This window comes from Parasteatoda tepidariorum, chromosome X1 (genome assembly GCF_043381705.1).
Source record: "Parasteatoda tepidariorum isolate YZ-2023 chromosome X1, CAS_Ptep_4.0, whole genome shotgun sequence".
In the NCBI taxonomy this organism is placed as follows: domain Eukaryota; kingdom Metazoa; phylum Arthropoda; class Arachnida; order Araneae; family Theridiidae; genus Parasteatoda; species Parasteatoda tepidariorum.
The window spans coordinates 6,240,316-6,251,670 of record NC_092214.1 but is presented as its reverse complement, the minus strand read 5'-3'; the positions used below and the strand labels follow the sequence as shown (position 1 = coordinate 6,251,670).

General features: G+C 29.9%; 2 protein-coding genes across 2 annotated transcripts in view; one reads left to right on the top strand and one right to left on the bottom strand.

Annotated features, from left to right (window-relative positions):
* The window catches only part of LOC107440093 (zwilch kinetochore protein), a gene marked incomplete at its 3' end in the record, with an annotated part of 65,578 nt that overhangs the window by 14,903 nt on the left and 39,320 nt on the right, over nt 1-11,355 (bottom strand). Inside the window, 2 exon segments of the mRNA XM_071187324.1 lie at nt 6,178-6,249; nt 8,151-8,315. Coding sequence (XP_071043425.1) covers nt 6,178-6,249; nt 8,151-8,315 — 237 coding nt within the window.
* The window catches only part of LOC107452597 (coiled-coil domain-containing protein 63-like), a 21,095-nt gene continuing 20,676 nt past the window's right edge, over nt 10,937-11,355 (top strand). The window contains exon 1 of the mRNA XM_071187720.1: nt 10,937-11,330. Within this exon, the coding sequence (XP_071043821.1) occupies nt 10,937-11,330 (394 nt within the window). The remainder of the gene's footprint in view (nt 11,331-11,355) is intronic.

Genomic DNA, 11,355 nt, shown 5'->3' with positions numbered 1-11,355 from the left:
TAAAAAAATTTTATTAAAAATATTTTTATTAAAAAGCAAATAATTAAGTAATTATTGATACATAACAATTAAAAAATTGTTTAATCAAACAAGAATTGTAATCGTCTTGTTTGCTGTCCAAATCTGTTTATAACTTTTTCAATGAATTCTGAGTCATCGTTGATTCTTTTCTTATGCACACTGAGCATGCACAAACTTGGCAGATATCTAAGCTATATTTTTAAATTTCATTTAATAAAATATAAATAATATTATATTTTCTATTAGTTATTTAGTTTAACAAAGATGTATAACACAAACTGACTTCTCACAACTACAGAACTTCATCAACACAATAAATGCCAATGATAAGCGTGCACAAGCACGTTAGTATACAAAACTACGGTTTGTAGTTATTTGTGTTTCAAAGTCAGTAGCTATGCCAGCGCCATCAATACAGTTTCTTGTGGCAAAATTTGTAAGTACAAGAAAGTCGTACTTTTTTTTAAATATCTTGTTAAAACAATGAAGAAATGTATCTTGAAAAAAATTAACAGATGAAAGTATATGTAATAACAAAACAAAATGTAATAAAAGAATATTAAATTTTTTTTGGGGGGGGGGGTAGTTTGTTAGAGAGTTGCACCCCCTTTTATATTATTCTTCCGGCGCCCTTGATAACAAAGAAAAAAAAGATCGATGATGAAAACCGCGAATTGAACTTTTCAAAAAGGAGGTACTAAATGCATGTTTTGTTTAAAGATTTGGTAGTTGTAATAAATAATATCGTACTTCAAATATGTTATTTTAAAAACTGTGTAATTAAATGCCCCTGCCCCTCAAGAAAAGCTATAGAACCATTGCTTTAAAAATTAAATATTCATGAGCAAAATTCAAATTTCCCATGTTGTCAGAGATATATCGGGATATTTAAAAACCACATCTAAATCAATAACTGCTGAAAATACAATTGAAACACTACTACTACATGGATTTGTGATAGTATAGCCGTAAAGTGAACACGTCAAAAACTGATTATTTAAACGTGCAATTTAAGTTTTAAGTGAAGAAATAATATTAACTGAGAAATAATCGGAATTTTGAAATCCTTGTGGAGTTCAGTAGCACTAGTAATAAAAAGTTGAAAATAGGATGAAATCATGACATTAAAAGTAATTAATTGATTTGAGTTTCGCATCTAATTAAATTTTATAAAAAATATGATTTGTTTTTGTAAAAAAATGTGAAAATTCATAGCAATAACTGTCAAAGAACAATTGAAACACCGCGTAGATCAACCAGAATATTGACAAAAAGAAGCGCGTGAAAGAAGGATTTATTAAATCCCCAATTTGAATTTTGCATGTTGTGATAATATCCGTATATTCAAAAATTTTTGAGAATATAAATAATAACTGAGCAATGAAAAATATTGGGATTTAGGAAAAACAAAGCAAAAATTCGTAGCAATAACTGCTGAAAGAATGATTAAAATACCGCATGGACAAAAGAGAACATCGATGAAAACTGAACGAGTCAAAAGAATGATTTTTGGAGAAATTTTTTTCCCCAACATTTCTGCAGAAAAGAAAACCAAAGAACAATGTCCTCAAGGTGACATTGTTTTCTAAATACATACACTTTTCAAGTTTAAAGTAAAATTATTGATTTAAAATGTTCTAAAGGAAGTTAAATTGTTTCTCAAAAAATTAAAATTTAGTTTAAATAACTAAAAGAAACCTCATACCTCAAATAAATAAAAGGAAATACACAAAAAAAACTTCATCGATATGCTGTACTTTAAGTACAGCATAGTTAAGCAGATTTTATTACGGTACTGAGGTGAAATACATTGCTTTAAATTAACTTAAAAGAATATTAGATTGGATTTTATTAAGAAAAAGGGAAATAAGAGATGAAAATAGATAAAAACGGATGTAACATAAAAAAAATTAATTATTAATTTACAGCAAAACATTTATTATTTTCTCAATCAAAATAGACTATACAAATAAGACTTAGAATCCTGATTTAAATAGGAAAAATAATTTAATTATGTTATATCCTAGTGGCACAGTGGGATGACAAAGTGCATTGAGAATTTGATATGTTTTTACACATTTGTGCAAGATAACCTGCCTTGTTACAGTTCGCTTTAATTATTATTTAATGTATTTTATATTATTAGTGTGAATTATTAAAAAAAAACTGCACTTGTTACAGATTCACTTATTATAGTTAAAAATTTCTAATGATATAGCCTTTCATTAACCAGAATATAACTAACTTAAAACTGATATTTATAAGTTAAAAGTCATTAGTTTTAAATCTCAAGTTTCTCAGCTTGAAAATGATATTGTGTTTGATTAAAAATATTAAATTTAAAATGCTGGTTATCTGGTTGACTTTACCGTGGAATTGCTCAACTAAAATTTCGTACCTGTGTAGTGCAGAACAAAAAAAAATTTTTTTTTCTTCCTAATAATCACATACAATTGTTTTTATTTTATATTCTATGTTTACACGTCATTTAACATGGTTCCCATACACTCCTTAGTTTCTGCCAGCTCTTTTAGGGTAAAAGGAGAAATGGTTATCACCTCTGGAATGCAAGCAAAATTTATGAACTTTCCACATTGTCATTACTACACAATTTGAATTTTTAATCAATAATTAAATATTTACCAACAAAACAGTAAAATCAAATGTTATCATACAGTTGGTTCATAAAAGAACTTTTTTTTTTTAATAAAATGTGTTATTAAAGGTCAAAATGAAATTGAGAAAATTAGCATCAATGGAACTATAGTAATGATTTGACCACAAACATTGCTGCTAGCGATTGTAAGAAAATGAATGCTTGGTTGGCTTTATTGAGAAAAAATAATTTACCAATTTCATTAGATGGGAGTACAAAAGCTTTTAGAAAAAGAATGCAATAAAAAATCCATTATTAAATTATTATCAACTGTTCATGATTCTGTTAAAAGAAAAAATACTCCCAAGGCATTGGAACAAATTTGAATGATAAATAAATTTAGCTCATGGACTAGAAGAAAAAAACCATTTTTATAAACAGAAGCAAATATCCTAATCCATTCTTCAGTCTCTAACATAATAGTCTCCATTAATTTAGCAACCATAGGAGAGTTTTGTGTGGCATTCTAGTTTAACGGGGTTATAATGAAGCAAATTTTAAAGCAAGATATTTCAACTGTTTGGTGATAAATTTCCTTCTAAAAAAAGGGGGTATAATGGATGGCAAAATAATTTAAATTCAGAAAACAATTCAAGCTTTTTTTAATTTTTAAAAATTCTGATTTTTTCAGGTTTTTAACACATTTGCTATCACTAAAAATTATAATATCCATCCTCAGAAGCAGGATTACAAAACAGGGTTTTAATGTTCTTTATATTTTACTAGGAAAACCAGAAAAACGAAGAAACATATTATTTTCCTGTTTAGAAAGTTGTTTGTGTTTATAAATTAAAATCTAAAGTTATTCTTTTGGTACATGTCAACGACATCATGTTATTTGGGGAAGATCAAAACAAAATTGATGAAGCTGTTGATTTACTTCTAAGTAAATTAGAAATTCAAGATTTAGGCAAATTGAAATATTTGTTAGGTGTAAACTTTGAAACCGTAAATGATAGTGTTTATTTACATCAAGTAACTTATATTGAAAAGTTAATGAAGAAATTTGAAGAATTACCTAAAACTTTTGTAAATTTGCCCTTAAAACCTGGAATTAAATTACCACCTAAAGTTAAAGAAGAAATTTTGAAACAGATTTAATGAAAAAATTCCCATATAGAACTCTTATTGGATGTCTTTCTTTTTCAGAAAAAAGAAGTAGACCTGATATTGCATTTTCAGTTAATATTTTATCGCAATATTGTAATGGTTATTCTTATCAACATTGGAATATAGTTGTTGATTTATTAAATTATGTGTTTAATACGAAAGATTTAAAAATTAACTTGTGAAGTGTAAATAAAAATAACTTAGTAGCTTTTTCTGATGCTAATTGGGGATGCAATTTAACTAACAGATATTCATCAAGTGGGCATATAATATATTTTGCAGGTATACCATTCACTTAGAAATCGAGTAAACAAAAGTGTGTAGCTCTTAGTTCTATGGAATCCGAATTCATCTTACTTATAGAATCTGTTAAAGAAATTATTTGGCTTTCAAGAGCTTTAAATGAATTGAATATATTACAAAATATAGTTGTACTAATTCAACTCTGTGACAATAAAGCTGCAATTTATTTTTCCAAAAATTCGATTGAAGATGCGAAAACTAAGCACATAGACGTAAGATATCAGCTGATTAGCGATATGCTAGAAGAAAAATTGTTTAAATTGGAGTACATCTGTAGTAAAGACAATTTAGCAGATTTTCTCACGAAAGCTTTAAGTAAAGAAAAATGTCAGTATTTTATTGATAAAGGGGGCCGAATGTGGAAATAAGTAAATTCAAGTTATAAACTTTAGTGTTTCAGTCTTTTGCAGATTCGTCTCCAGGATAGAAGTGAAGATAAGTAAAGAAATAATCAGTTAAGCAATGTGATGTAAGACATCATGCTCTATAAAAGAACGAACAATTTTTTCATGCAAGTATGAACAACTCGCCCTTCTTTTTAGTCTGTGGCCGATATCCGTCATAGGATTAAGATTGTAGATGATGATGATTCTGTACATATTTATTCAACATTACGATTTTCAGATTTAAGTTAAACATTTAAAGTATTAGTAAATGTTGTGTTCCAGTTTACTTGTGTTTTCATCATTTAAGCGTATTCTGCTTTGTGGGTTAAACCCACACATCCAATGCGTCCGAAGATTTCCAACTGTAGTCTTCGCCTGTGTTATCATAATCCGAAAGGTCACTATTTTGCAACAATTCTAATATTTTGGCATCAGTCAATATTTTATTTACTTTTCTTTTCTTGGGCTGTGACGATCTTGCCACACTTGTATCATCCGCCATTTTTAATCATGCACATAAAAAAATTCGAAATTTTTTTAAAAAACCAACCACAAAAAATAATGTTTCACCAACGTGCCGAAACAACCTCTCCGTTCAACTTCCAAAGCCACACTATACACAGAGCATATAACTTATCATAGTCGATCAACGCGCCAGCGTGTCGTTGGCATATCAGGAGATGCCGCTCAGACGCGCCAGCGTGTCGGTCGCAGCGAACGTGTTAACCAAATTTCTTAGATATTTACAGTATAAAAAAATTCAATGATAATTCCAAGTGGGTGGCCACCCTGTGGATACAGCCATACAATAAATTGACTCCAGCCAGTTCAGTGACTTTCAAAATAGTTAAGAAATTGTGAGTAAGAACAACTCATATTTCAGGTAAGTAATTGCATGACTTAACATATTTTCAGTAAATTCAGTCATATTTCCTCAATAGCTGCAAAAATAATTGAAGTGAAGCTGAAATAATTAATTTAATATCGAGCTTTGGTTGGAAAAGAGTAATTTCAATCCTCTACAGTGGTTAATGTTGTTCGTTTTAACTTTTCTATCAACAATATTGGAAAAAAGCCTTGTTTCAAGAGCTTGAACAAAAGGAGAAAAAGAAATTAAATATAGGATGTACAATAATCACCACCCATTATTATAATAATAATGTGACAATACCAAGTTTATTTATCAATAGTGACTATTTGAGCCTGATTCTCATTTTTAAATATATTACTTTATCTTAGTTAATGTTGCAAAGAGATTCTTTGGTAAAATACAAAGCATTCTGTAATCCCAACTAGCAAGAACTTTTTAGGAACTTAAAATTGTAGCCTATCATCAATTGAGGAAGAAAAAAATGCTTATCAAACTATTATTTAACAACTACAATAAAGGCCAGACTATCTGATATTTGACTAACTGGAAAGCTAAAATAACTGGAGCATTCTGAAGTTAAAAATTTAATTAAAATATTTTTTTTTCTTAGATTGAAGCTAATTTTCAAGAAGCTAATAATGTATGACCTATACCAGTATATTTCTATAATTCCTTCCAAATATTATATCTAAGCTAACATTTAATAGATCAAGATAGCAGGATACATGATTTTACTAATGAAAATGAATACATCAAAATATTTATCAACAAAGAAAATAAATGCAATCAAAGAAAAGACATGCATTATATCAACAAAACTAGTAAATCACCTTGATAAGCTTGATTTCTTTATACCTGAGAAAAGCACCACTTTCATCATCACCAGCAACAGCTTTTAGTTTCTAAGAACAATAAAAAAACATGTAAGAATTATTTCATTCATCAATTATTTTAACTTTCTGCTTCACCCAATTTCATAAATCTTAGTTTGAAGAACAATATATAGATTTTGTTGATCGAAATTCAACATAAAACTATCATTATCAGTTGTTAAATAACTGTTAATGGGTTAACGTCTTAAAAATTAAACTAATCTGATTTGTAGAAACAATGGCATTTTGAAATCTTTTTTTATGATAATAAATAATTGAATAAAAAAAAAGAGCTTTTAGAATTTTTCAGAAAAATAGCATTTTTCTTTTGGTAAATTTATTGATTCAAAGGCATTTTTCTAAACTTAGTATAAACTTCAAAGAACAATTAAAAAACCAAAAACGATTGGAGGTAAAACTTACATTTCTATAATTAACAGTGTCTGCCATTAAATGTGATTATATTGTTACCTGAAGGTTTGAATTCCAACAAACAGCTGAGCTTATTGACAGAATATTTACTTGGTATATGTTACATAATTTTTCCAGTTTTGTATTGTTTTACAAGTATAAATATACAAAAGGACTCATTAAAGAAAATCTTCTTAAATTTACGAAGTTTATAAACATTAATGAAGTGAAACTAATTTGAGTTTAAAATGTATAAAGATACACAAAATAAAATTGTCCCTAATGTTATTGATAGTAGGAGTGAAAAAAAAAAAGCCCACATTTGCAAATTTAGGAAAAATAAATATTTTTATTTTTGATTTTATTCATAGTTCAAATTCCTTATTATTACTATTTTTGACACATGTTGATTTTGTAAATCTAACAATAGTAGTTGGTATTTTACATATCTTATGTCAAAATTTGGAGGTCCTTTAATCGGTATTTTAAGGTAATATATTAGAATTTCAAAAATTACAGACACCAGGAAACTTTAGCACAGTGATATTCTTGAATGGCTAAGTTGGGAGTGCAAACTGAGTCAAAATAGGATTCCTCCTGATTTACAAAGGAAGACAGGTGTCCATGGGTGCAAGTTGGAAAAAAGGCCAAGACTGAAAATTTTTTTGACTGAAATACCTAACATACGCAATACCCCCTCGACATATGCAAACTGTCTAAGAAAGCTTTACCATAATACATCAAGTTTAAATACTGTACAAAAAATATTTATTCATCTGTCTTTTGATAAAATAACAACAGGACATAAGAAAGTAGACCAATAACGTAGACCTAAAAAATATTTTTAAGGACAGGGAAAAAAAAATTCCGATTTCCGTCTTCAAGTCTGTCTTGTTTCCGTCTTACTTCCGTCCGCGGACACTTTCGAAAGACGGAAATCCGTCCTGGGGACGGAACACTTGCACCCATGCAGGTGTCGTATGTTTTCATATATCTGACTAGCTATGATTACCCTTAAGAGCATTACAACAGAATCTGTTTAACAACTTCTGTTCCATGCCTTTTGAGTGAGGATAGTTCTATAAATAAACATTATCTCTTTATTTTTCCCAATTAATTTAAAATATACTGATACTAGAGAGACTTCTCCATTTGGCATTTTACACTTATATTGGACAGCAAGACACCATATAAGCAATTGATTCAAGTTTAGTGCAAAATTAAAAAAAAAAAAAAACTCCTAATCAAAAACATTTGAAAAAGTTTAGTAAAAATTTTCAGATTTCTGATAATAATATAAAAATACATATGATGGGTCAAAATTGTCTATGGCAGTTCGTTCAAAACCTACATGATCTAAACAAAATTCGAAAAATGAACATGTTCTAAAAAAATAAATAAAATGAAATTAGATCAGCAAATAAGAACATTTTTTAGAACTCAAATGAAACTTTATAAGTGAAAGCATTTATAAATAGATTTTCACTAGCTACAGAAATAAAAGTATCATTAATACTTACAACAAAACAAATGCATTCAATAGGTAGAGGCTCTAATATAGTTCGAACTTCTGACCATTTACACTCGACTGACAAATGAGCACCTTTCACAAGCGCTAGTTTAGAATTATTATGAGACTCATCTCCAAGAAATTCAAATATAGTAGATACGCATGTTCTAATCTGCTAAAGATAGATGCAACATCAAAGGTTATTAAAAACTCACATTATTTGAAATATATTAAATACTAGTCAAAAGTTTTAACACAACAATGGGATTTAATACCATACATAGTAGAGAGGACTAGGTTTAATTAAGGCATTTCGCTTCAAACCAGCTCAGTAAATTTATTTATTTTTTAAACTTATTTTATAACCATAAGTGGTTACTACTAGTACAAGATCAGCAGACGTGCCAACCTGGGAAAATGAAAAAAGAGGTTTTCCTAAGGAAGAGAAAAATGATCACGCAACAGTTAAACATGCAAAATAAGACACAAAAGTTTTAAAAACAACATTTTGTCTCAAGGGAGACTTTATTTAGTACATAATTAATAATTCAAAAAGTTATTTATATTGTTAAAATTATATATCAAAATTAAACAACAGTCAATATTAATATCTATAATGCTAAATAGCAACAACAGGAAGGAAATTCATTTAGTTAACTATAAATTGATTCAAGCTAGTGATCTCTTGTTTAAAAATAAATAGGTTAAAATATCTGTTATTTTTAAAAAATATAATACAGTAGAGAACCGATTATCCGGAACGATCGGGACCATCGCTATCCTGGATGTCTGAATTTCCCGGTTTTCTGGATCGACCAAAAAGTGTAGTTAATTGATGTTGTATCGAACCCGTATTACAAGGAAAAAGCCTAATGCATAAAGTAAGAGAAAAAAGAAAGGTACTCCAAACTTTAAAAAGAAAAAAAAATGGTAGAAAATAACATTTAAAAGAATAAAAAAATTTGCAAGTTTAGACAAGAAAAACAAGTTTAAATAAAACAAATTCTCGTATTTATTTTTTGAAAATAATTACAATTCCTAAATTAACTAATATGAACAAAACCAATGGTTAAATAACGCAATATATTTCATTCCTAATTATACGGGGGAAACGATAAAATAAAAGGAAAACTTATTAAATTAAATAAAAACACTTGAAAATTATCGAACCGAAACGATAGTTAAAAAAGGCAGTAGCATAAATATTAAAACCCGGAACAAGGCAAGATCAACAGAATTCTTAAAAAAAAAAACTATAATAAAATTAATTATAAAAAGAATTAATTTATTGAGTGCGAAATTTATCGTGAAAAGAAAAAAAAATCAATAGTAGTGGAATTAGAAAAACAAAACTGCAATCTGCTTCATAAAATAATCCTATGTTTAAATTAATAAACAATTCTCCTTTTATTTTTTTTTGTTGATAAAAACACAATATTTAATTACAGCAGATGTGATTCCACATCAATAGAAACTTGCAAATGATACCGTACTTCCAAAGAATGAGAATTTATTCAGAAAAAAAAAGATTTTATTTTTTTTAATCGATGTCAAATAGATAAATATATTTTTTTCTTTCATCTTCTGTTCACTGATATGCATGCAATGCATTTTCCCCACCCCCCTCGCAAATCAAACAGAAAACGAAATCAGCATGCCACACCCTTGAGCTTGATTGACGGCCTAAAGGAAAAAAATAAAACATTCTTCCTTTCCCTACCTTCAAGGTCACGGAGGAAAATGACGTTTCTATGGATAAACGGGGAAAAAAATTCTCCCCTTCCTTACATTTTCCTCTACTCAACTTCAAGGATGAGTTCAATTTCCGCTTTTTTTCATAATCGTTCTAGTTTAAAATAGCAGGAAAACCGATCCAAATTTTTCCCGGTTTTCTGGATACCGGATAAATGGTTCTCTACTGTATTTCATATTAACTTTTTTCGCCGCCATTATATATATCTACACAGAAAACTGACTAATAAGGCAGAAAAACGAATGCTCGAGCATAAAAACAAACTTCAATTCGAAGTTGCTGATATTGACTTCTCTTCACTTCAGAGTACAACGAAAGCGATCCGAAAATAATTTCTCAGTGCATACAAAGAACGTTCTTGCTTCCAAAAGCAGTCAATCACAAAGCAGTATTTACAAAGAGAAGCCTGACTCAGCAGTTATTCTACTAATAGCAGACGCAGAAAGGAAAGGCGAAATAGCGCTCTTGATTGGCCAAGACATACGATAAACGTCATCACTCAGGCCACGCCCAGCTCTGACACAATTGAGACGCATATGAAGGAAAATTTCGTTCAGCGTTAAAATAAGCGAAAATCCTGGAGGAGGAAATAACTTGCAAAAAGCCAGAGGGTTGGCACATCTGGATCAGTGTTAATCAGTTTAAGTAACTACATTGGTAACATAAATGATAGATGCAGACAGAAAACCTGATGTTGTTTACTTTAGTCAATAGTTTTATAAATCATTATAATTTAAAACATGTAATTTATAAGCTTATTCCTGGGGCTTGAGCGGCTACCAGGCGCGACGGCAGGTGGTGGATAGCCGAATGTCCTGTAGCACTGACAGGATAGCCTCTGAATAACAAATAGGAGGTCGCGAACCAACTCCCGTAACCCAGGTGTTACGCGACCCGTGCCTTGGGTGAATGGCACTGCGGTTATAGTGTCTTAACGGAGCCTCTAGTTTGACTGGCGAACATCTAGAGTAATTGCCTTACCCAGTAACTCAGGCAATGCTGGGCTGACTTTCTTTACCTGAGCTTTTTATTTGAGGTAATTTATGGCTGAAAATGACAAAAATACAACTCAAATTACTGCATTTGCAGGTGAAAATCCCAAAGTAGACCTTTCTGCAAAAGAAAAGGAAACTAGGGAAAAACCAACTGAAGGAGATAAAATGAACCCTTCATCAAAAGAGGTAGAAATGACCTCTACCCAATCAACATCTCAAGTGGGGCAGGAAGCTATTAATAGCATGACTGCCTCCATGGATGGGATCAAACTTAAAAAAAGACTATCTGGTGCACAGAAAAAGAAACTTGCCCGAGAAAAGAAGATGGCTGAAGGTACCTGGGTAGAAAAACCCAAACCAAAGCAGAGAGGCGAGAAAAGACAAAGCCAAAGGATGGAACAAGATGTAGCCCCAAAGGCTGCCAGGAAAGAAGGACCTGAAGGTATAACCTTTAAGGAAGCTCTAAC